Source organism: Mustela nivalis, assembly GCF_964662115.1.
Source record: "Mustela nivalis genome assembly, chromosome: 2".
NCBI classification, from domain to species: Eukaryota; Metazoa; Chordata; class Mammalia; order Carnivora; family Mustelidae; genus Mustela; species Mustela nivalis.
In genome coordinates this window covers 43,996,248-44,019,173 of record NC_139021.1, presented here as the reverse complement: position 1 = coordinate 44,019,173, position 22,926 = coordinate 43,996,248, and the positions used below count along the sequence as shown (strand labels likewise).

Here is a 22,926-nt window from a genome sequence, read left to right as displayed (position 1 = left end):
CTTGTGTATCTGGTAACAAGTTACTGTAGTTATTATTATTTGAACTCTTTCCTATTTTAGCTGTCATATTAGCTTTGTAAGTGATTAACCTCCATCTTTCCATCATGAGATTATTCTGAATTTTACTATACTTTTCCCTTTATATATCATGCCACTCTCTTCTCCAAAGTTTCTGCTAAAAATCTGCTTATAGTCTTATAAGGGTTCCTTTGTACCTAAGAAGTTGGTTTTTCTCTTGCTTCTTTTAAGATTCTCTCCTTGCCTTTAACTTTAAACAGTTTAATTATAATGTGTCTTGGTGAGTGTAATTGTGGCTACACCTTAATGGGAACTTAATGGGTTTCCTGGATCTGTATGTCTGTTTCCTTTCCCTAGGTTGGAAAAGTTTTCAGTCATTATTTTTCCAAACAAGAGTTATTCCCCTTTCTCTCTTTCTTCCCCTTCTGGGACCCCTATAATATAAATATTGGTCCACTTGATGATTTCCTATAAGTCTCCTAAGCTATGCTGACTCTTTTTCTTTTCTTTTTCTTTTTGCTGCTCTGATTGGAAAATTTCCACTGCCCTTTCTTCAAATTTGCTGATCCTTTCTTCTGATTCATCTAGTCTGCTTTTGAAGCCCTTTATTGTACTCTTCACTTTAGTTATTGCATTCTTCAATTCTGTTACGTCTATTTGGTATTTTGTATCTTTGTGAAATTGTAATTTTATTCATTTGTTCTTCCAAGTTTGGCTGTCATTTTTATAACCACTCTTTTGAACTCTTTATTAGGTATATCACTAATCTCTATTACAGTCTTTTTTTCTGAAGTATTTACTTTATTCTTTCATTTGGAACATATTCCTCTGTTTCTTTATTTTTCTTGACTCTCTAAGTTGGTTTCTGTGCTTTAGATTCAAAACAAAACAAAACAAAACAAAAACAAAAAAACCCCACACCTCTTCCAGTCTCAAAGGAGTGTTTTCCGATAGGAGGTGTACCTTGTCTTTCAACCCTGCCATAGCTATTGGTTTCTCTCAAATCTTGTTCAAGTAGCCTACTTCATTCTAGTAGTTCCCAGTAAATGAGGGTGTGCCAAGGCTGGTCAGTGTCCTATAGAGGAGGATCTCAGTCAACACCAACAGTTAGTCTACAGCATCAGACCTTAAGTAACAGCTTTTAACCTTTCAGGGGAAGGCAGGTGATGGTGATCTCTGTTGCTCCCTCTGCACAGATCACTGGGTGATAACCACCTAAGAACTGTTTCTTTCTTTGCTATGATCCTATTGAACTCATGAGCACAAGCCCTGCTGGCCATCAGAGCCAGGCTATCAAGGATGTGCTCTCTTGGCAAAAGCCCCAAAAGTCTGGGCGCCAAATGTGTCCATAAGCTCTTTTCTTTAAAGATACCTATGACCTGGGGTAGGGCTAAGAGGGAGCATAGTAGGTAGTGATGTCGACATTCGCACTCTCTGGAGAGGATTGTTGTTGGCCCCTATATGTGTGTTTAATTATAAGTCTGCTTCTCATACTATAGCTATGAAGGTAAGCTAGTGGGACTTTTTCTCAGAAAGACTATAGGTGTGTTTCAGTCTGCCATCTCTGTGCTATGCCATGGGCATAGGGGGCTACCTAGTTAAGAACTCTTTCTCCATGACCCTATGGGGCCCACAAATGTTATCCCCCCTGGCCACTAGAGCAAGGTAATACAGGGATGTCCCCTGCTTTTCCCTGTACTTTGGTTATATTTTGTACCTGATTTCTTGAACCGTTTTCTGGAATAATGACCATATGTATAGCAGTTGTTGCAATATTTATTTCCCCTATCTGGTTATAGTATCCTTAAATATTCTGTGTTTTTTGTATTCCAAGCTTTTAGTACAACCCATCTGGCACACAGAAAGCACTAAATAAATGTGTGTTAAGTCCTGGAATGACCAAATGAACCTTCACCATCATGAAGTGGAGGGTAGGAATCTCTCCTAATATGTATATTAAGTGTCTCTGGCTCCTTCATCTAATTTCCTTCTTTGAGTTCATTGGAGCCCTACTTGCTCTGTGGCACATCCCCACTGGTAAATTATAAAACAATTTGAGTGGCACTGACCTCAAAATAACCCTTATCCTTAATCTCCTATCCAGGGCTTGGGTGTTGTAGTTCTCTCTGTTCTGAGAGTTATTTTCTTTGTGTTCTAGTATATTGCTTGGGGGGGGGGGGTAATTTTTTTTTTTCCTCCTAACTGCTTTGATAACTGAGATGAATGAGTAGCTGAATAAATGAAGGAAGGAAGTCTAGATAGGTGTCAGCTCAGAAACCTCATTGTCTTCTCATGTTCTTTATCAGCATAAATGAAGGAAGGAAATCTAGATAGGTGTCAGCTCAGAAACCTCATTGTCTTCTCATGTTCTTTATCAGCATGTACCCCTTCATAAACTTGATTTCACAGTGGAAAGGCAATTTATAGTCTCTCCAGGGGGCCTTCATTGATTAAGTCAGATACCTTGTTTATGAAAATATTTTAAAAGGTGGTGTTCCTTCATGTTTTGTTTTTTTAACCCTTATTTTTAAGCACTAAATTTTATTTTTCACTTAATATATTCTGCCTTCTTGCATTTGAAATCCCTATTACAGTCTTTCTTGAGTTTCTGTGTATATTAAAAATATGCTAACAATTTTACTTTTTTCCATTTTCTTTATACGTTTTGCTTGTTTCAACTTAGTGTGGATTCTATTCTGCTAATTATTTTAGTCAAAGTTAATATTCTGTAGCCACATTAACTGCTTGCTAGTTCATGAATAATTTCGTTGCAAATAATGGTGACAAGGTTAGATATGTTGGTCAGCACTCACAGAAAATCAGTATCAGAGCCAAGAATTAAAACATTACTCTCGGGGCACCTGGGTGGCTCAGTGGGTTAAGCCGCTGCCTTCGGCTCAGGTCATGATCTCGGGGGATCGAGTCCCGCATCGGGCTCTCTGCTCGGCAGGGAGCCTGCTTCCTCCTCTCTCTCTCTCTGCCTGCCTCTCTGCCTACTTGTGATCTCTCTCTGTCAAATAAATAAATAAAATCTTTAAAAAAAAAAAAACATTACTCTCAAGCAGGTATTTAAGACATATCTGCTTTCTTATTTATTTTCCAACTAAACCCTTCCTGAAAGAAGCTTTATGTGAGATGATCTGCACCATACATTTTTTAAGTAATGCATAGTCAGGAATACATTTGCTTTTGTCAAAAATATGACATGCATTTTTAATGCATGTGTACACAAATTATAATTTGACAATGATAATCTAGACTTGATTTATTGCTCACCTGTGTTTATTTTTTCTTAGATGATTTCTGCACATTTACTAATAAATCATTCAGTGGTACTTCCCATTTGTTATTAGTGTCAATGTCAACAAATAAATAATTCCATCTTGAGTATTAAAGTTTCCATAAAAAATGCTGACATTTATCCCAGTAATCTCAAATAGCTTTATGTTGATTTTTCTTCTCATTCAACTTGATTCCACAAATAATTATGCATGTTAAAGAGAGGCAATAATAAACTACTGCTCATCCAAAAATGAGTTCATAAGAATGGTGAGAGCTAATGATTTTCTAGTGACTGAAAGTTCTAGGTCTTTTTAATATATGACTTCCTAGACCAGATCTCTCATTTCAGAAATATATAGGTTTCTATAAGTAAATATGAGTTTTGCATTTATCTCTCCTATACTTCAACTTGTTTGGGAAGAGTCTGTATCCCATACTCCTAATTGTAACATCCAGTGTATTATTTATCCTTACCAATTGAAAAATATGGTTAACATCTGTTTTGCTCTGCCCATCCTTGTGTTTTGTAGCATTGTTAATTCTTAACCATGAGAGAGTTTACCTTGTTTAAATGTCTCCCAGGAGAAACAATAAAATGTAGTTTAATTTTTTGCTTAAGCTATTATTATAATGGGTGCTTTAATAACATGCTTTAATAACAATTTTTTATTGTGACAGTCTTGTCTGTAGATCTAGATTCATTTTTTCCCTTTTTTTTTTAGAGCATTCTTCAAGGATAATGTAATCATTCAGTTTTTTTTTATTTTAATGAAATGGCTATATTGACACACTAGTCTCTTATGAAAACTTTCCAGTTTTCAGTTACAACCCTTTATTTGTTTCACACATTAATGGAGTAGATCATCAGTTGATTTTGTTGTTATTTTATGACATCTAAATGCAAACGTGATTTTTTTCAATATTTTTACTTTCAGAATATTTTTCCCAGCACTTGGGTGAATATGAGAATGTACTAGCAGCACTTGAAGACCTCAATCTTTCCATCCTGAAGGCAATGGGCAAAACAAAAAAAGTAAGGAAATGTTGGTGTTTATTTTCTGTAAATATCGTCTTTGAAAAAATTTTCTTGGAAATCCTGCCTATTTCCTAATGTATCATAAAAGTTTACATTGGTGTTTATCACTGATAACTTACTTTCTTGATTAAATGAGCTATTGTAGTCATGCATAATACAATTATAAAATACTGGGTGCCAGAATCTGTGCTTTTTGCTGAGGATAAAAAAGAGCTGTTCAAACAGCTCTTAACTGTGGTCGGGAGACAGGTGTGTAAATAAGCAATTGCAATATAGTACAACAGAGGGAAGCACAAGATGAGGCATCTGATTTGGGCTAGAGGAGATGACAACTGAGCAATTATAGATGAAATCATAATTAGGGAAAGGTGAAACAGACACATGGAACAGCATGTACAAAGGCTCTGTGTTGGAAGGGGAATGGGGTAAGCCCCGGGCATTCAAGTAAATATAGTCTTTATTATTTGTTATTTTTTTATTTTTATTTTTTATTTTTTTATTTATTATTGAAGTCTAGAACACTGAGGAGTGGCATGACGTGAGATGAAACATGTGGTAGAGAGGAGGTGTACTTGTCAGGATTTTGTTGGTGAACCTGAGGATTTAGAACGGTATCCTAGAGGCAAAAAAGTCAGCGACATTTTCAGCAAAGATATGGAAATTCATGCAGTCTTTTGAAAAGATCATATAAAAAATTAGCTTGAGATTACTAGGGTGGGTGGGGAATATAGGGAACAGGATCGGGAAGATGAGTGAGGAAGCTAGTTCATTAACCCAGGGGAGAGATTTTGGTAGTTTAAAGGTATTGTTTAGATGATATGGAAAAAAGGAACTTAACTGTACATAAGTTGAGATCCTATCAGTAAAACTTGGAAAAGGAATGAATATGGTGGATGGGAGGACATGTCTAGGATGAATCTTGTTTTTTAGTTTATATGCCTGGGTAATGGCATTATCTAAATAGAGAATGCTGAAAGAAAACCAGGCTTGAGGAGGTAAGATTGTAAGTGCACTTTTAGACATGTTGAATGTAAACTGCTTTTGGAACATCTAAGGAAATTGAAGTAAATCATTAGATATATGGATCTGAATCTGAGAGGTGAAGTCTAGATTGGACAAATGTTTGTGGATTGTTAATACTTAAAGAACCTGAATGACATCAACTGGAGAGAGAATATATAGTAGAAAACGGACAGGACCTAACACTGAGCTTTAAGGAACTTCAACTTTTGTTGGTGGGTGGAAGAGAATGAGCCAGCATGAGAGTCTGAGAAGGAGTGGGTAGAAAGAAGAGAGGGAATGTGGGAGATCATGATGTCCAAGAGTTGGGAAGAGTATTCCATGAAGCACAGAGTGGTTGATCGCATTGACTACTATGGAGGGCTCAAGAGAGATGAGAATTGTCTATCAAAAAAAGACTTTTTAGCATGTGAGATATGTAACAAAAAATACACATTTTTTAAAGCTTACATGGAATTTCCAGATAAAGACAGCAGACTTATGTGTACATCACTGAACTCTGCTTGCTCCTGAAGCCCCCAAAGGAAAACTAAAATAAGATCTTTTTAACGGGAAAGTAACAGAAGTTGGGAACTGGAAAGCCAGTGAACAAGTGGTCCCTGGCAGCAGACCTGACATGTTTGATGGCTTGACTTGTAGTGGAAAAGCAGAACGCCCCAGCTTGGTTCTTGGAAAGGAACTTGTGGCACTAGTTGCCACTGGAAAAGGGTGGGAATTGTTAAGCTAAAACAGGGGGACCTGTTGGAAATCTGTGATTCCCTGCCCTTCTCCACCCAGCTGAGCAGTTGCCTCTTGTTCCAGCTAGCTAGAAAGCTTGTTCCCTGAAAGGGTTAAAGGAGAGGGTCTCTGCCCTGGGGTGGTGTGTCACCACAGCTGAGAGATTAAGTAAAAGTTTACAAACCAAATGAAAAGACTCCAGCTCCCCCCCATGTCCCCCGCCCCCCCAGAGTGTTGACCACTCAGAGGGTTGGCATCCACATGGCAGACAAGGAGATGTTGTCTCTGAGAAATCTTACCAATCACTTGAGAGTCTCTCTCATGGTAGGTAGAGCTCAGCCTGATCTCCCTCTTCTCCCCTTGAATCTTAAAATCTTGTCCACAGCCCATCCTTAAAGATGCTCCGTTAGCCAAGTGTCACCAGACTTATTACAGGAAAGACAGAGACCAAGACAAACCAAAAAGGGAGGAGGGAGGAAGGAGTGCACAAAGTAACACAGGGGACTCTACATGAAGATGAAAACTCCCACTCAGTCTCCTCAGCCTCCTCAGAGGACAAGAGAAAATACTGTTTCCATGAAAAACAGGGCGACAAATGGAACACTGAAGAGCTCTTTAAAATTAAAACAAAAGAGCAGAGCTAAAGACTTAACAGAATTCTGGAAAATAAAGTTTAGAAAGTCTCCAAAAAAGTATAGCAAAAGAGAAAGCATAAGCCAATGGGAGCATCAGCGTAAGCTGTCCTATATCCAAATAACAAATTCCAGAGAGAAAGAAAAATGGAATCTGAAATACACTTTCTCTTGATCTATTAAGCTGTATTTGAAAAGTACATAAGATTTTATTCCTTGGGACCCCTCCAGAAACGGTAATTCTTCCAAACCTCTTCTTAGTGTGGCTGGTTTCTCTCCTTTTTCTTTAGGTCTCACCTTTAATACCATGTCCTCAGTGAGGTCTTCTCTGACCACCTTATCTGAAAGAGGTCATCTCTGAGGATCTCCTGTTCCTTGCAGACAATGATCAGAATAAGTAACTATGTATTTTGTTTTCCTTGTCTGTAAGGAGGGAGAAGGGCAGTATCTTTTTGGAATACTAAGAGCTTCACACAGGGCCTGACAAAATGTACTCAAACATTTATTGATTGGTTAAATCAATTGACTTAAATGGATAGTCATACAGCTCTAAAAGCTAAGTAATTTACTCCTGAAAGAAAAATTGCTCCCAAGTTCCATCTAAGAAGTATTCAGATATCCTTTCCTTTAATGGGAAGGAAAAGCAAGTATCTAATCCTTTTTTTTTTTTTTTTACAAATTATGCTAAACTCCTGTTCTATGAATTAATACAGCAAGGCTTTGTTAAATCAAGATCAACCTGTTATTTTGGTTTTTGTTACAAAATGTATTTTTTTTAAGATTTTATTTATTAGAGAACATGAAAGGGGGAAGGGTCAGAGAGAGAATCAGGGTCCCCACACTGGAGAGCCTGGCATGAGGCTCGATGCCGAGACTCTGAGATCATGACCTGAGCCAAAGGCAGACACTTAACCAACTGAGCCACCCAGGCACCACCCACAAAACCTGTTTCTTAACAATGACCCTTAAAAATGCATTTGATCTATATAACCATATGCTTAATCAAGGACAAAAAGATTTTTTTTAATGGTCAAAATATAATTGGGAAAGGTTCTTTGTGTGATAGCTCAAAGACAGTGAAATGCAGGAGTTTGACAGTTTTTTCAAGCCACTGTTGAACTGATATCTCCATACTGTCTAGCACAATGAACCCTTCTGAGTGAGAGATCCAGCATTTCTTTTTGAGAATCTCTCTGTATTTTTACCCAGATGAAAAGTCCTGTCTCAGTAGGGAGGGCTGACTGTTCTAGGCTTTTATGAAAAGTGAAATGCAAGCCATTCAGGCAGTACATCTGTCTGCTGTGTCAGAGAATGGATAAAATGGATTACAGCTGCTTAACTGACACCCCAGGAGGTGACTCAGGACAGATCCCATCTGTCACCGTTAGTCCCCCTCCTCCTCGTGTTCCCTTAACCCAAAGCCCTCAGGGCTTACCTGGATGATTCTGCTTTGCTTATTTTTCAGAATAAACACCATAGGTCCAATTCTAAATGGTCATTTGAAAGCCTTGGAAGTAGCTAAAAGCAGAACTCCCTGTCTGGGTTTGGAAACACACACACACACACACACACACACACACACACACACACACACACACAATACTGGGCTTGTCTGTTACATTTTTTCTTTCTACAGGGGGTGAGAAGCTAATGTACATCATTAGTATGTAATGTACTTGCAATCTCAAAGCAAATATAGACCTCTGAAGCTGAAGTTAAGAGTCATCTTGTGCCATTTATATAAACAAAAATGAAATTCTGGATTCCCTTAAACCTTTCCTGGTAAGGCTTAAAAGGAAATGGTCATAAGTTAAAGTGAAGAATGGTGTTCTTAAAATAATTACCTATATTGTGAATGATTAGTTCACCTTGATGAGTGAAGCTGGGATAATGTCCAAAATTAAAATGTATACAAATTTTATAGTTTTCTCCTGGAAGTTATTTTTCAAACAAGTACATTCTACATTTTCAATTATTTTAAGAAAAAGAAAAATAGACTTGAGTCCTCGTTTATTGGGTCTCTGTTTTTCCCTTCTTAAATCTGTCTTTGGGATCTGTAGACACTTTCCCATCTCTTCTTCATCCCTCTTTCCTTGTGTTTAGCATCTGTGCTCCATATTCCTTTCACCTGTTAAAACTCACTATTTTTTCTTTTCATTTATGAGAAAAAGAAGTGTGTGTGTGTGTGTGTGTGTGTGCGCGCGCGCGCGCGCACACGCGCGTGTGCACGTGCTTATTCCTCTAAGAAGAAGAAATAGCAGTAGGTCTCAGAATTCCTGTCTGGGGAAAACATTAATTACTACAGTTTTATGCAGGATTTATCATTAAAAATAAAAATTTCCTTTGTTTCAGACAAAATATAGGAGCTGAAATAGTACCATGTGTGGAATAGTGAAAACACACTCACGGGCTCATAGAAGGCAGACACATAATTTTTATGGTTTCCTTACAATCCTTTTAATTTCTCTTTAAAAATAGAATGAAAAATACACATAGATTTCATAATAGCATAGGAAAACAAGCTTATTTGACATCCGATTTGAGATGATCTGTCTTCTGTGTGAGTGTGTTTAGGGAAGAGGAGGTAGACACTAGAGCCATGGAAAATAGGAAAAAAGTATCTGGAGGTTGCAAATTTTGCCCAGTAAGAGAGAAGCCCTATGTCAGGCCAATGCTTTAGAATTTTCCTTCCACAAGTCCTGACCAGACTTGTGCCCAGTGCTGGTAAAGAGGAACCCCAGGCCCTTGGAAAGTCTAGTCTGTTAAGTCATGGGGGATGACATGGTTTTCTAGGAGACCCACCTTCTCCTGAAGGAATCTGCAGTGTCTACTAACTTAGAGGAAGGAATCCTGGGCTGAGGAACTTGCCACCACGGAGGTCAGAGAGCTGACCCAGTTTATGTGAGTATGACTTAAGGGATAAATTAAAGGTGAGAAGAGACCACTTTGAGATTACTAGTGGGGTTCAGACAATGGTGCAGGTGATTTTTTTTGAGGCAAGGCCATCAACTGGTTACTAGGAGGAGAAGGGACCCCAGCTCACAGTGAAGTCTGGCCAAGCTCAGGACTTGGAGTGGCACCCTCCCCAAAACCACATCAGTAATATTTCCTAACCACTGCTGGAACCCTACCAAACCCCTGGCAGCTGACCTGACTTCCCTGAGCCAGGTTACCAGAAATCAGTTTAGGGCTTGAGTGGCTATGAACAAAAAAGGAATGAGGAATAACAATTGATGTAAACTAAATTTTATATAGTGCCTTCGAGTTTTCAGTTTGTTTTAATATATGTAATTTCATTTATCCTTCATAATACCCCATTGAAGAATGTCAGGCAAATAAAAATATACTCATTTTTAAAATGGGGAACCTGAATCATAAGGTGGTTAGTTGATTTGATATCATAAAACTAGATTTAAACCCAGTTCTCACTGGAAATTTTCCTGTTTAAGGTTTATGTGGTCCCAAATGCAACATATTACAAATATGCAATTCTAAGTTGTATCATGGCACACACAAAAAAAATGGTCTTTGAAATGACTGAACTCTTCAGAGTTTAGTTGTGGATCAGCAAAGTCTGGAGACTTCTAGCTTTCATGGTTAAGTTATTTTCAGCTTTGTTTTAGGCAAATGAACAAATGGGTTTCCAGAGCTTTGTGTAATATGTGAAGAGCACATGAAAGAAATAGAATTAGATAACTAAATGCTAAAATAATAATTAAATACAAATCAAATATGAATGGTAGATAAGCAACATTCTAGGCAAGGAAGTTCATACTCTTTTAAAATAGTTCGTTGTTGTCTGAGGAACAGATGAACAGTTACCTAAAAAACAAAGGAAGTTAACTGCCACGTCAAACAAGAGAGATTTAACTTTTTACCTGGAGAGTAAAATATATCCAAAGAAAGGCTAACATACTGGAGATCAAGAAGTAGAAATATTGGTGGCCTGAGCTCTGGGTAGATTTATAAAGGATCTGAAAGTATGCAAGTAGGAGCCCACCTGATTTTCCCCCCCAAGTATCTAACTACTCTGACACTATTTCTCCATTTTTTTCATGCCAACCACTAAAATGCCACATTTAATCATTTGTTAAATACTTATACTTGGATTTTTGCCCAAGCTCACTGTCCTATTCTAGTTAGAAAATTATACTGTCTGGTATTATTAATGTGTTATCTTAATTTTTGAATACTTGGGTATATTTGAAAATGTGAAAATGCAAATCTACCCTTCCTGTTCTTTTTTTCCAGCAAGTTGTTTTTCTCATGTTGCCATGTGTACATAAATTTTATAGTTGCTTTCCAACCCTAAGGAGAAATTTCATGACAATTTTTATGGATTTACATTAAATTTGTAACTAAGAGAATTGTCATCTTGGTAATATGCCTTCCCATGTAGGTACATACATCCATTTCTCCAAGCTCCTTTTTGGGTCTCATTAAATTTTTTATGATACTTCATAGGATTTCAAAACACATCTTGTTACATCAGTTAACAGGATTTTATATTTCTGTTGGTTTTATAAATGACCTGCTTCTCCATATCCCTAACGTAATATTGGTAGTATATGGAAAAGTAATATTTTTTGGTATATAATTTTCCTAACCAGGCTGTCTACCATCTTAAGTAGCCACTCTGTGACATACCATTTGTCTTCCTTCCTGATATTATGGGTTTGAACATTGAAATCCATGACTACTTACTGGAAGAACCAAGCCATACATCTGTCTTCCCCAAAATCCAACTCTCTACTTAGTCTTTAGCTTTCTGACTCACCTTCTCCCATTATTCTGATCTGAACTTTGGAACTGTACCTTATGCCTGTTGTTGTTATGTAAGATTTCAGATGCTTCAGTGCTATAAGGCCATAATAAATGTGATGCTACACTTTAAAATCTTACATCTTAGAGGAACAAAATGATTTTCCACAATACCAAATAATACTTTTAAAAAGTTGTCACAAAATACTACAAATACAAACTTGTAATATATATTTTTTTTTAAGATTTTACTTATTTGACAGAAATTACAAGTAGGCACAGAGGCAGGCAGAGGGAGTGGGGGAAGCAGGCTCCCCACCAAGCAGAGAGCCTGATGCGAGGCTCGATCCTAGGACCCTGAGATCATGACCTGAACCGAAGGCAGAGGATTCTAACCCACTGAGCCACCCAAGCACCCCCAAGCTTGTAACATATTAACAGATTTTCTATTTTTATCAGAAAAGAAAAAATGAGTAATATGAATGAATAATAAAACAGTGAATAAAAATGTATATAGTTAATTGTGGGCACATCAGGCTACGAATAAACTTGACATTCAAAAATGAGAGATCAATGTTAACTTAGTGGGCAGATAAAACTCGGGGAGGAAGTGAGACTTAAATGAGCCTCAGAGAAGGGGCAGGATTTTCGTAGAGAAGGGAGAGAGGAGGGCCTGCAGGTATCAGCCCTCCTTTAATTTTTTAAGTGGGTAGTTAGGGACTGGTTCTGCCAGAGGCCTCCATTCATGTCCAGAAGAGACTATGGTTTATCAGCGGTCAGGGTGAGGTCATGCTGACTGTAGTTTGTCACATTTCACCTTAATTTACTATCTCTTGAATGAGTGTATAAAAACCAAGCAGTGATCTTGCAAATACTCTTAAGACAACTTAAAAAAAAAAAATCCAACAAATTCCTGGACATGTGTCAGAGGCCCCAAGGAAACTTCTAGTGTACCCCTAAATCCACAGGGACCCCTACAAATAATCACTTTTTTCATGATCACTTTCTATTTTCAGACAATCCTTCCAACCCTGTTCCCTTCTTCCACCCCAACCAAAAATAAGATATAGTGAGAATTAACTGTATTATGTGTCATGTCCCTGTGGTTTTGAATAGCTGTTTATTTTCTTCATGGAAATCTTTTTAAAATTTATCTTTCTTGAGTTGCTGGCTGGAGCACTTAATTTCTAACAAAATTGGGAGTTAATTATCTGCCTAATGTAGTTAAAAGTACAAAATACACTACATTATTTAAACAGAAAAGCTGGTTTATTTTGCCTAACGATACAGTTCTAAACTACAGTTGTCTTTGTGAAACTATAGCTCTGTTTCTGAAGAACTGATGTTTGTTCAAAGCTAGAGAAGTGAAGGAGACGTTAATGCAGACATATCTAGGGGGTACATAGCACAGCCTGTGATTCTTCTGTCATGAGAATGAAATTTGAAGAGACTTGTTTCTTTTGCCCGAAGTGGAAGAGGGCAGAGGGAGAGATTAAAAATGGGTCTGCGGTGTATTTCTGGATCTGACAGGCATCAATTATTATCATGTTATTGTTCCTTCTTTTTCTTGTTTGCTGTTGCAAAACAAGGAATACTAAATGTCATTTGAAGATGATTTCTTTCTGCCAAAGTCCTTATTTGAATAGCACATGCAAAAACAAGATGGATGTGGTGTTCCACCTGTGGGTCCTGTATGGCTCCAGGATGAGAGAGCTCATGCCACGTGGTTTTGTCTGTCCCTTGTGGAACGATTTATTCAGTGGTCTGATGGCTGTGTACTGGCACATGTCCTGTAGCTCTCATGGCCATACAAGGTTGTAGTGTGGTCTGGCATCACTGATGTGGCTCAAAAGTGACATACCCATAGGATTTCTTTGGACTTGGATAAAATGCAGTTTAAATTTCTACTAAGGATCATATGTACTTTGAAGACTATGGGCTGTCCTTGGGGGTGACTGACCTCTGGCAGTATGGGAAGAAGAGTGTTTTTTGTAATTATATGTGTAGGTGACCAGATACTGGCTGTGTGTTACTCTGTGAGGTTGAATGTCCACTCAGGCAACTTCTTAGTTTTTCTTTTTGAACCAAAATTGTAATAATACTATAGCTGACATTTATTGAGTAATTACAACTGGCCAAAGACTATACTAAGTGCTTTTGTATCTTATTTAATCCTAATATTTTATTGGGTAAGTTCTGCTTTTTTCCTATAAGTATATAAAGAAACTAACACCAACAAAACCTAGGTAACATACTCAAAGTCAAAAATCTCAACTGATGCCCTGTGAATTTCTTCTTAAACCTTCTAAGGTTGAAGCTGTCAGTTTCTAGCCAGTTTCTTGAAAAGATAACAAAAATGATGTTTTCCTGGAAAGAAAAGAAAAAAATATTTTTGAACTTGTCAGTCACAATAGTTATCTACTGCTGTGTAACAAATTTCCACCTAAATTAGCAATTATTTCATGCAGTTTATGAAGTTCAGGAATTTAAGAGTTGCTTAACTGCGTGGTTCTGACTCAGAGGATCATGAGGTTGTAGTCAAATTGTGAGTTGGGACTGCAAACTTTTGAGGGTACTTGAGGAATATGTCTTAGCAGCGTGGCACGTTCAGTCAGTTAGCTTCAGTTCCTGCTTGTGTGTAACTCCACAGGGTTGCTCCTATAACACAGCATCAGGCTTTCTCCAGAGCAAGCCCTCACAGAGAGAGAGAGAGACAAAGACATACAGGTAAAGAGACAGACTAAAATGAGAGTGAGACTATGGTTATGATATAGTCTTGGCAGTAACATCCTATCACTTCTCTAATGTTCTTTTCAGTAGAAGAAGGTCCAGCCGACACCCAAGGGAAAGAAAATTAAACTCCATTTTTCCAAGGGAAGAATCAAAGAATATGTATTCCTACCTTTAAAACCATCAGTAGTAGTCAACTTTTAACCATGTGCACTCATTGAGATGGGAGGGTGGAAGGAAATCTTTGTTGTTGTTGTTTTTCTCTTAGTATCTGCCTCCATTAAAAGAAACCAAATTGATTTTTTGAAGCTGGTCTACATGTCCATTCTTTGTCTTAGTTCATATTATGAAAGCAGAAAAATAGAATCAGCTATATTTTATCTTTAGACTGATGCCTTCAGCCACATACACAAACGTATGCATGAAGAACTAGGTATCAGTAGAGCTAAACCATGTATGACAAGATAATAAATTTTTTGGTTTGGGTCAATATTAAAGATGACTATTCTAAAACAAACCTTTTAAAAAGTACTTTGAAAAAGCCTTTAAAAAGTACTTCCAAAAATACTAGCTTTCAGAAAGAATTCCAGTTTTTTTAGTGACTGAGTAAAAATCCATGTCTCTTAGGAAGGGTTCAGTTCCGTCACTGATTTAGCAGAAATGCCATGCTGGGAAATGGAGAGGAATCCAAGTCTTACAACACAGTGCTCTCACTGTGTTGAGTCTCACCCTTTTCTAGTCACCTCTTCTCCAGAGAAGAATGGGTAATTTGGGACAGTCTGCAATACAGATCTTGGAATAGATTTGATAGAAATGGTTCAGACTCCTTACAATAAGAATAGAAAACAGAAAAGCATTGTTTTGTTCTCCTAATCTGGAAAGTTATCAAGGAGTAAATGCATTTATACTGACATTTGAAGGATAGATAGCAGGTCTATGGGAAGAGATTGGTAGAGTGGGAATGGAAGTCACTCTCAGGTAAACTAGTAACATAAGCAAATGTGAGAAACTGCATTTTCATGCAAATTGGGGGAATACAGTGTTTTGAAGCATAAAGCAACTTTGGATGCCAGTGGGTATTCAGGCTGAAAGGCAAATTGGCTGGGAAACTTAGACTTTAATCATTAAGCAGCAGAGGAACACTGAAAATTTGACAAAATAGTGTTTGTCACCTGGGGGTCAACTCAGTGAGCTCTTCCTTCTCTCATACATACTTTTGTGATTTGCCAACTGTGGCCCCAAAAATGAGGATAATGTTTATTCCGTCATAATACTGATCTTTATTCTTTGAAAGAAAAGTTGTGTATATTATATCATTTTATGCATATTTATGTATATGTGAATATAGCTAATTTTTATGAATTCTAGAAAGTTCCACTATTTTCTTTTCTTTTTTTAAATTTTTTATTTTTTTTATAAACATATAATGTATTATTAGCCCCAGGGGTACAGGTCTGGGGATCGCCAGGTTTACACACTTCACAGCACTCACCATAGCACATACCCTCCTCAATGTCCATAACCCCACCACCCTTTCCCGACCCCCAGCAACCCTCAGTTTGTTTTGTGAGATTAAGAGTCTCTGATGGTTTGTCTCCCTCCTGATTCCATCTTTCATTTATTCTTTTCCTACCCCCCAACCCCCCACTTTGCACCTCCATTTCCTCATATCAGGGAGATCATATGATAGTTGTCTTTCTCCAATTGGCTTATTTCACCAAACATAATACCCTCTAGTTCCATCCATGTCATCGCAAATGGCAGGATTTTATTTCTTTTGATGGCTGCATAGTATTCCATTGTATATATATACACCACATCTTCTTTATCTATTCATCTGTTGATGGACATCTTGGTTCTTTCCGTAGTTTGGCTATTGTAGACATTGCTGCTATAAACATTCGGGTGCATGTGCCCCTTCGGATCACTACATTTGTATCTTTAGGATAAATACCCAGTAGAGTAATTGCTGGGTCATAGGGTAGCTCTATTTTCAACTTTTTGAAGAACCTCCATGCAGTTTTCCAGAGTGGTTGTACCAGCTCACATTCCCACCAACAATGTAGGAGGGTGAAAGTTCCACTATTTTTGACAAGCATTACTTACTCTACATTTTAAAAATATTACGGGGATGCCTGGGTGGCTCAGTGGGTTAAGCCTCTGCCTTCAGCTCAGGTCATGGTCTCAGGATCCTGGGATCATGTCCCGCATCGGGCTCTGCTCAGCAGGAAGCCTGCTTTCCCCTCTCTCTCTCTCTCTCTCTGCCTGCTTCTCTGCCTACTTATGATCTCTCTCACTCTGTCAAATAAATAAATAAAATCTTAAAAAAATATTTTGACACTAAGAATTTTTCTCATTTTTAAAAATGCTATTCTTGATCTTATCTTTTTTGGTTATTAACAATCAAAATGAATTAAGAAACACAAAGCCAGCATTGCCAGCACTCTGTGTTTCCGTATTGGAGTATATTTTTATGTGATCCAGGAGTAGTGGATAAAGGCCAAGAGTTTTTGGCTTTCAGGAACAAACAAAACTACAATTATGCAAAATATTCAGAAAATATGTAACTATTTTTCTTTGTTTTTCTCAAGAATATTGAAATATGTCGATTATCACTCTTCTTTATATAGTCATTTCATTCTTCTATATAATCTGAAAATCAGTATTTCCATTAAATGAAATTGTGGGTGGGTTAACTCACAAGTGTTATCTTGGTTGTGGGAGAGAAATGTACCTTGATTTATCTTATGATCCTGTCACATATGAACAATAATTCCTCTAGTAAACATTTGTTAATCATTTAAAAAAATTAAATTGCTAAATATCCCACCATCATATTCTTTACTAAATATCCCACTTATCAAATTCTTTATTTTATTTATATATATATATATATATATATATATATATATAATACTGAAAGTATTGTAACAATAAGTAAACACTTTAAATGATAAATCACCCATGTGACTATCACCCAAATAAAAGGGCCATTTGGAAGGCAACAAAGATCTGAAGGGAACACACTCTTTAATCCCTGTGGTCTAATCCCCCTCAGTTCAACAATTTTATCTCTTTAATACTGCTCCCATCCATCATCTTCTCTTTCCACTCTTGTCTGGGCTCTGTGAGGCAGAACTGCGATGATTCTCACTAGGGTTCTTTGCCACAGACACAGAATGAATTATTCTGCTCCAGTGTTATCTATAGATCACACTCAACCCTAGAGGATGAGAAATCTTCCCCCAAAATAAGACTTTCCCCATCCTAAAACTAAATGGCTAAAACCTTATAATGGCCTCCCATTGCCCTCAGGAAAAAAGTCCAGATTCATTGCCCAGGACACAGAAGACCCAGCAAAAACTGGACCCTCCTTGCCCACTAGGTACCCTGCTCATCTCTCTAGTCCCATTTCTTTTTTTTTTTTTTAAAGATTTTATTTATTTATTTGACAGAGCAAGAGAGCACAAGTAGGCAGAGCAGCAGAGGGACAGGGAAAAGCCAGCTCCCCGCTGAGCAAGGAGCCCAATGCAGGGCTCGATCCCAGGACTGTGGGATCATGACCCAAGACGAAGGCAGTCATCCAACCAACTGAGCCACCCAGGTGCGCTCTAGTCCCACTTCTTGCCAGTGCTGGGGGATTTTTGTCTCAGCCATATGTAGCCATTTATAGTTCTCCAGATTCCCCATAGTCTCTATCCCGTTCTGGACTTTGCTATATAGTGGTCCTTCCAAGTGGATGAATTCTTTTGCCCTTCTCAGGGTTCTTTCTCAGGGCTCCAATAACCTACTTTTCATCTCGCTGTAATATTCCTGGTGGTCCTACAGGGCCCTGCTTAAATGTCACTGCCGCTAGAAAGCCTTCCTTAACCCTCCAAGGGGAATCCTATGCTCTCACATGTCCCCATGAATGCCCCTATCAATTCTTACCTATTCTCTCAGTGTCTTCAAGTATCTTGTAGTGCTAGGGCTAGTTAAGCTTCTCAGTAAAATTTTTGACATATTAGTTCACAGGAGAAGTGAGGATAAACTGCATATCACTCTGATCATGAATCATCTGAAAGAGGAGAAGCGTTCGGTGCCTACATTTCGATTTTGGATAAATTAGCCGAAGTAACTATATTCCAAGGGACTAGGGAAAAGGTGAGGAGGGAACAGGTGTGTGGAATTTCCACCAACGACTGTTTCTGAAATTTGGAATGATTACTTGCCTCGGGCAGCAGCATATTCTTTCTGAATTTACCAGCTTCCGGAATGAGAACTGCCCACCCCAGTCTGCCTGGATCCCACTCGTGCCAGAGGAAGTAGGGTGTCTGGCAAAGGGCCAGATGTATCTTGTGGCCAACTTGGGAACACTGGAAAAAAGAATTAGCAGTTTTACTCATAGTGCTTGTACAATTTTGTGTTTTATAAAGGATGCAAATTTTTCAAACTGTAGGTCCACATCAAGTTTCTTCACAGTTGGGTTTTTTTCCTTAGTCCATTATGTTGAATTTGCCTTTAAAATGTGTTTGTCTATGACACATCTTCAGTTCACGATCTTCTGTTCTGACATTTTTAGAGCTGTAACCAAGATTATAATGTGGCAGAACATGGTAGGTGCAGGTGAGTAATATTTTTAGAATTTCTTAGAAACAGAAGCCTCATTTTCATGGTGAAAATCTAAAGATCAAAAGGAAAAAAAAAAGACATGGCATAAATTGGATTGATAACATTTAGGTACATTTTAAGAGTTCCACACATTTTCCCCCACATAAATATTTTTAATAATGCTAATGATACCTAGAGCCTGATTCCTCAGTTGGGAAGGAGTTACGTAATACTAAGAAAGAGAGAAACCTACTTTTTTTTTTCCTTGTCAGTTCTGCCTTTGGGTTCTGCATTGGTCACCCCTATTCAATAAGCATACGGAAAATTGTCTTCTCCCAAACTATGTAGATCAGGATATCTGCAGAGATGGTTCTGGAAAGACCAATTTTGGAATCAGGTAGAACTTGACTCGAATCCCAATTCTGCTACTTGCTAGTGTACACCCGAGTTAACCTCTCTGTGCCATTGGTTCTTCGTTTGCCAGAGGTGAGTAACTGTACTTCCCTTCCAAGGCTGTGGGGACCATGACGTTAGATCCCACACACAGGGTGGCTGTCATTGCGTGTGACCCAAGAGAGGGAGTCAGGAGAGACTCTGTTTACTTCCAGGGTCTCCCAACTCTCAGTCTTTGTTTTTGGAAAAAAAAATGCTAAGCATGTGCTTTTGGGGCTTTATACAGATAAGGATTATTTCTTAGAACAACAACTAAAGTATTTTGTGTCAACAAGGTGATGCACCTGACTAATAAAATTTGGGATGTTGATCCTCCAAAGAGATTAAATAGAAGTTTAGCGTTCTGATTTTTTTTTTCCCATAGATAATGGGAGTGCTTCATGAAACTTTCCTTCATTGCAAGGAGACACATTTCAGTTGGCTTGTAAAAACCAAATGAGGAGTTGAAACAAAATGGGCTTGTTTCTGGGGCAACTTCAGTCTGGAGAGTACATAGACGTACACGCGCAACTCTGAGTGATCGACCAAACTGCTACTTATGGACAGAGACGTGATTGTGTGGAGGTGCAAATGTCTGTCAATAACAGAATTATCAAAACCCAACAGAAATTAATTCATAACAATATAGAGGAACAACTGAAAAGGAAACACAGCTCCTAGTCAGCCATCTCCTCATTAATATGATCAAAACAGATCAGCAGCAGCGACAGAACATACACTCCCACAGCCCCCTTGGAAGCACAAAGGAGGGCTGTGGGACCTGCCTACCCGGACTTATAAATAGCTCTAGGAGCAAAATCCTAAAGAGACTAGGAATTACCTCAACACTGAGGAAACAGACTTCTTTTGAAAAGCAATGAGCAAACAGAAAGGGTGTTGTGGAGAGGGTAACAATGCTTTCTCCATCCAGCTTCATAAACACACAAGAAGTGCCTGCCGCGTTCAAGGTGGCAGATGTTTACACCAAAAGGAATATAATAATAGAACAAAAATTACCCCCTACCCACCAATGAAGTGATACGATAAGACATTTTTGTTACAGTCTTGAGCATTGTGTACCGGCTTTTCTCAGCTGATAGAGAAAGCAGTTGTCCATTTGATTAAGAGAAACAGGAGGAAATGATACGAACTGCTTCACTACCCCACAAGGTTTAACATAAAACAGATCTTCAACATCTTTACAAGAAGGGGACTGTGATGAGGAATGGTTCTGTGGCCAGAGGCAAAGGGTAGTGGCTGGAAGGGGCCTTTTTTCCCCCCCTTATTCTCTACTTTATATTTGCTCATGCAAATCAGAGGTGCAATTAAATCTTGGTGGGCTTATCATTGGTATCCTCCAAGTTACTCGTTGTACACAAAGATAGGGGATAAGTCTGTATTTTGTGCAGCCTAAGAGACCTTTGCAAATGAATCTTAAAGAATTAGGACAGAAAAAGCAGGACTAAAAGTCCCCTACAACAGTTTCAAGCTAAATCCCTGGCAGCTCTTTATCTTCTGTTCCCACAGTTCGGTGAAGATTGTTTGAGGAGGAGTTAGGATGCAAATTCACTGCAGATCCACCGCTTATCTGCAATTCTGAAATCCAGGAAGTTCTGAAAACTGAGTGCTTCAGTGTCCTTGTTGTTTGGTCAGCTTAGCACCAAAATCCATTTGGTAACAAAACCTATTTTAATATCCAGGATTATGCTGCAAAAATATGAATATAATATTACAGGATATTGCCCCAGACTCTGCTAGGGGTATTATATATATGATAAATATATGTTATGTGTGTGTGTGTGTGTGTGCACGCGTGTGTACATATCAGGTATTGCCTTTCTAGTTTCTGAGAAACTGTGAATTTTAAAACACATCTGACCTCAGTACCTTCAATGACAGATTGGATTAAGATGGTTACATGATAATATATGGTATGGTAATAGATTTTCTAATTACTTTCAGATTATCAAATTGTATGCTTCAGCAATGCTGAAATGTAATACTACTTTAATTTTAAAAAAAAGCAACTACCAGTTCTTTGGGGATTTCATTGCATTTCAAAAAGCAAAAGCATGCATCAGACATAGACAAGTGAAAATTGACCCCCCATACTCTCGGGAAAGTATGGATGGATTTATTAACCTTTCAAAAATGACACTCTTATGAGACTAAACTAATTATGTTTATGGCAAGTATACTGACATGTAATGAATTAAGAATGCTTTCATTTGTAGGCTTAATTTACTAAGGAATCTGGAGCTGCCTTCTGAAAGTCACTGCTGACAGATGATTTAGATGGCTTTGAGAATAATCAGTTGGTTTAAAAAGTAATTCCTTTTTTCTTTTTTTAAATAATTGCTTTTTCTACTCACTGTTGCTGTGGGATGAGATGTTTGTTTCCTGGCAGGCTCTGTATCCTCTGTAGTATTCCTTAGGAGTTTTCCTAGTTATGCTTACCTTTTCTTAGGAGGTAAAGAGCGTGTCTTCAGCATGGTGTCTGACATCTGGAATGTCTCTTTAATCAAACTACCCTTGAAAACAGCCCACAGTCACATGCCTAACTATGGAGCTGCACTTGAAGCAGATGAAAAAGCTAACCGCCAAGCCTGGGACTTCTCATTGACAATAAGTTCAGATCGGAAGGAGTCAGGGTCTCCCCCCAGGATCCTTTCTGCCCTCACCCCTCTTCCAGCCATCTCCAGTTGGGGTCCCAAATCCGAATTGAAAAGAAAACCTTGTCTTTAGACCTGGAGTAGTACCACTAAGAGAGTGATACGGATATTCCCCCACCTCTGAAATCAGACATTATATTAACCATTTGGGATTAACCACAGAGCCCTTGAAAAATGAACAAATCAGTATTTGGAGCCACCTAGAGCTGAATATTTTCTAGATGGCCCAAAACTTCAATAGAAGCAGCAACTCTCAGAGCATTCTCAGCTGCACCCAGTGGCTGAACCCAGAGTATTGCTTGGACCATGATCTGACCTGTTCTTTTCATCTTCTATGCCTTCAGTATCTCCTACCCACCTGACTCTTTCACACAGAATTCAATGTAATTCTTGTTAATGGGGATACCTACTATTTGCTGAGTATTTAATACATACCAGTCCCTGAGCATACATTAACTCCTCTTTTAGCCCACCTTCACCGAGACACTCACGGTCAAGCACCTGACAAATGATGGGTACTCAGTTGAGGTTCTCCCCTATCTCTTCACCTGCCCTAAGAGTTGGTTTGGTTCATACTGAGATTTCTTCATCTGGCACAACAAATATTTATGGAGTATTGAGTCTGCTCTAGTTCACGAACTGCAAATGCCAAGATGGAATTAGGAATTCAAGGGATTCCCTGTAAAGGGAAAAAGGAAGAGGAAGCAAGAGTTGCGGGAAGAACCTTCTGGGTGTGATGCAGATCTGGCAGGCCAGTGGGGAGCCCACCTCAGGCCAAAGTGGCCCAGGTCTTGAACTTTCACTGTGCTCCGTCATTGGCTGGGAGTAGCCTGGAGAGAATGGCATCAACAAGGACATTTCAGAAGATCCCTAAAGTGCAACAAGCTGTCACATAAGCACATCCCCTCAGTGGCTTCGTGGGGCACCTCCATGCCTGCCACAGGAATATGGTTTCAGAACATGGGCAAGGATTCAAGAATTCTGGAAAAATTCACCTTTAAATACCCATTTCTCTCAAGTCTCAAAGGTTTGTCAG

The 22,926-nt window shown here is 38.4% G+C and overlaps 1 protein-coding gene across 1 annotated transcript in view; it reads left to right on the top strand.

Moving 5' to 3' along the window:
* NECAB1 (N-terminal EF-hand calcium binding protein 1) overlaps positions 1-22,926 on the top strand; it is a 203,809-nt gene that overhangs the window by 91,898 nt on the left and 88,985 nt on the right. Inside the window, exon 5 of the mRNA XM_082719412.1 lies at positions 4,236-4,333. Within this exon, the coding sequence (XP_082575538.1) occupies positions 4,236-4,333 (98 nt within the window). The remainder of the gene's footprint in view (positions 1-4,235; positions 4,334-22,926) is intronic.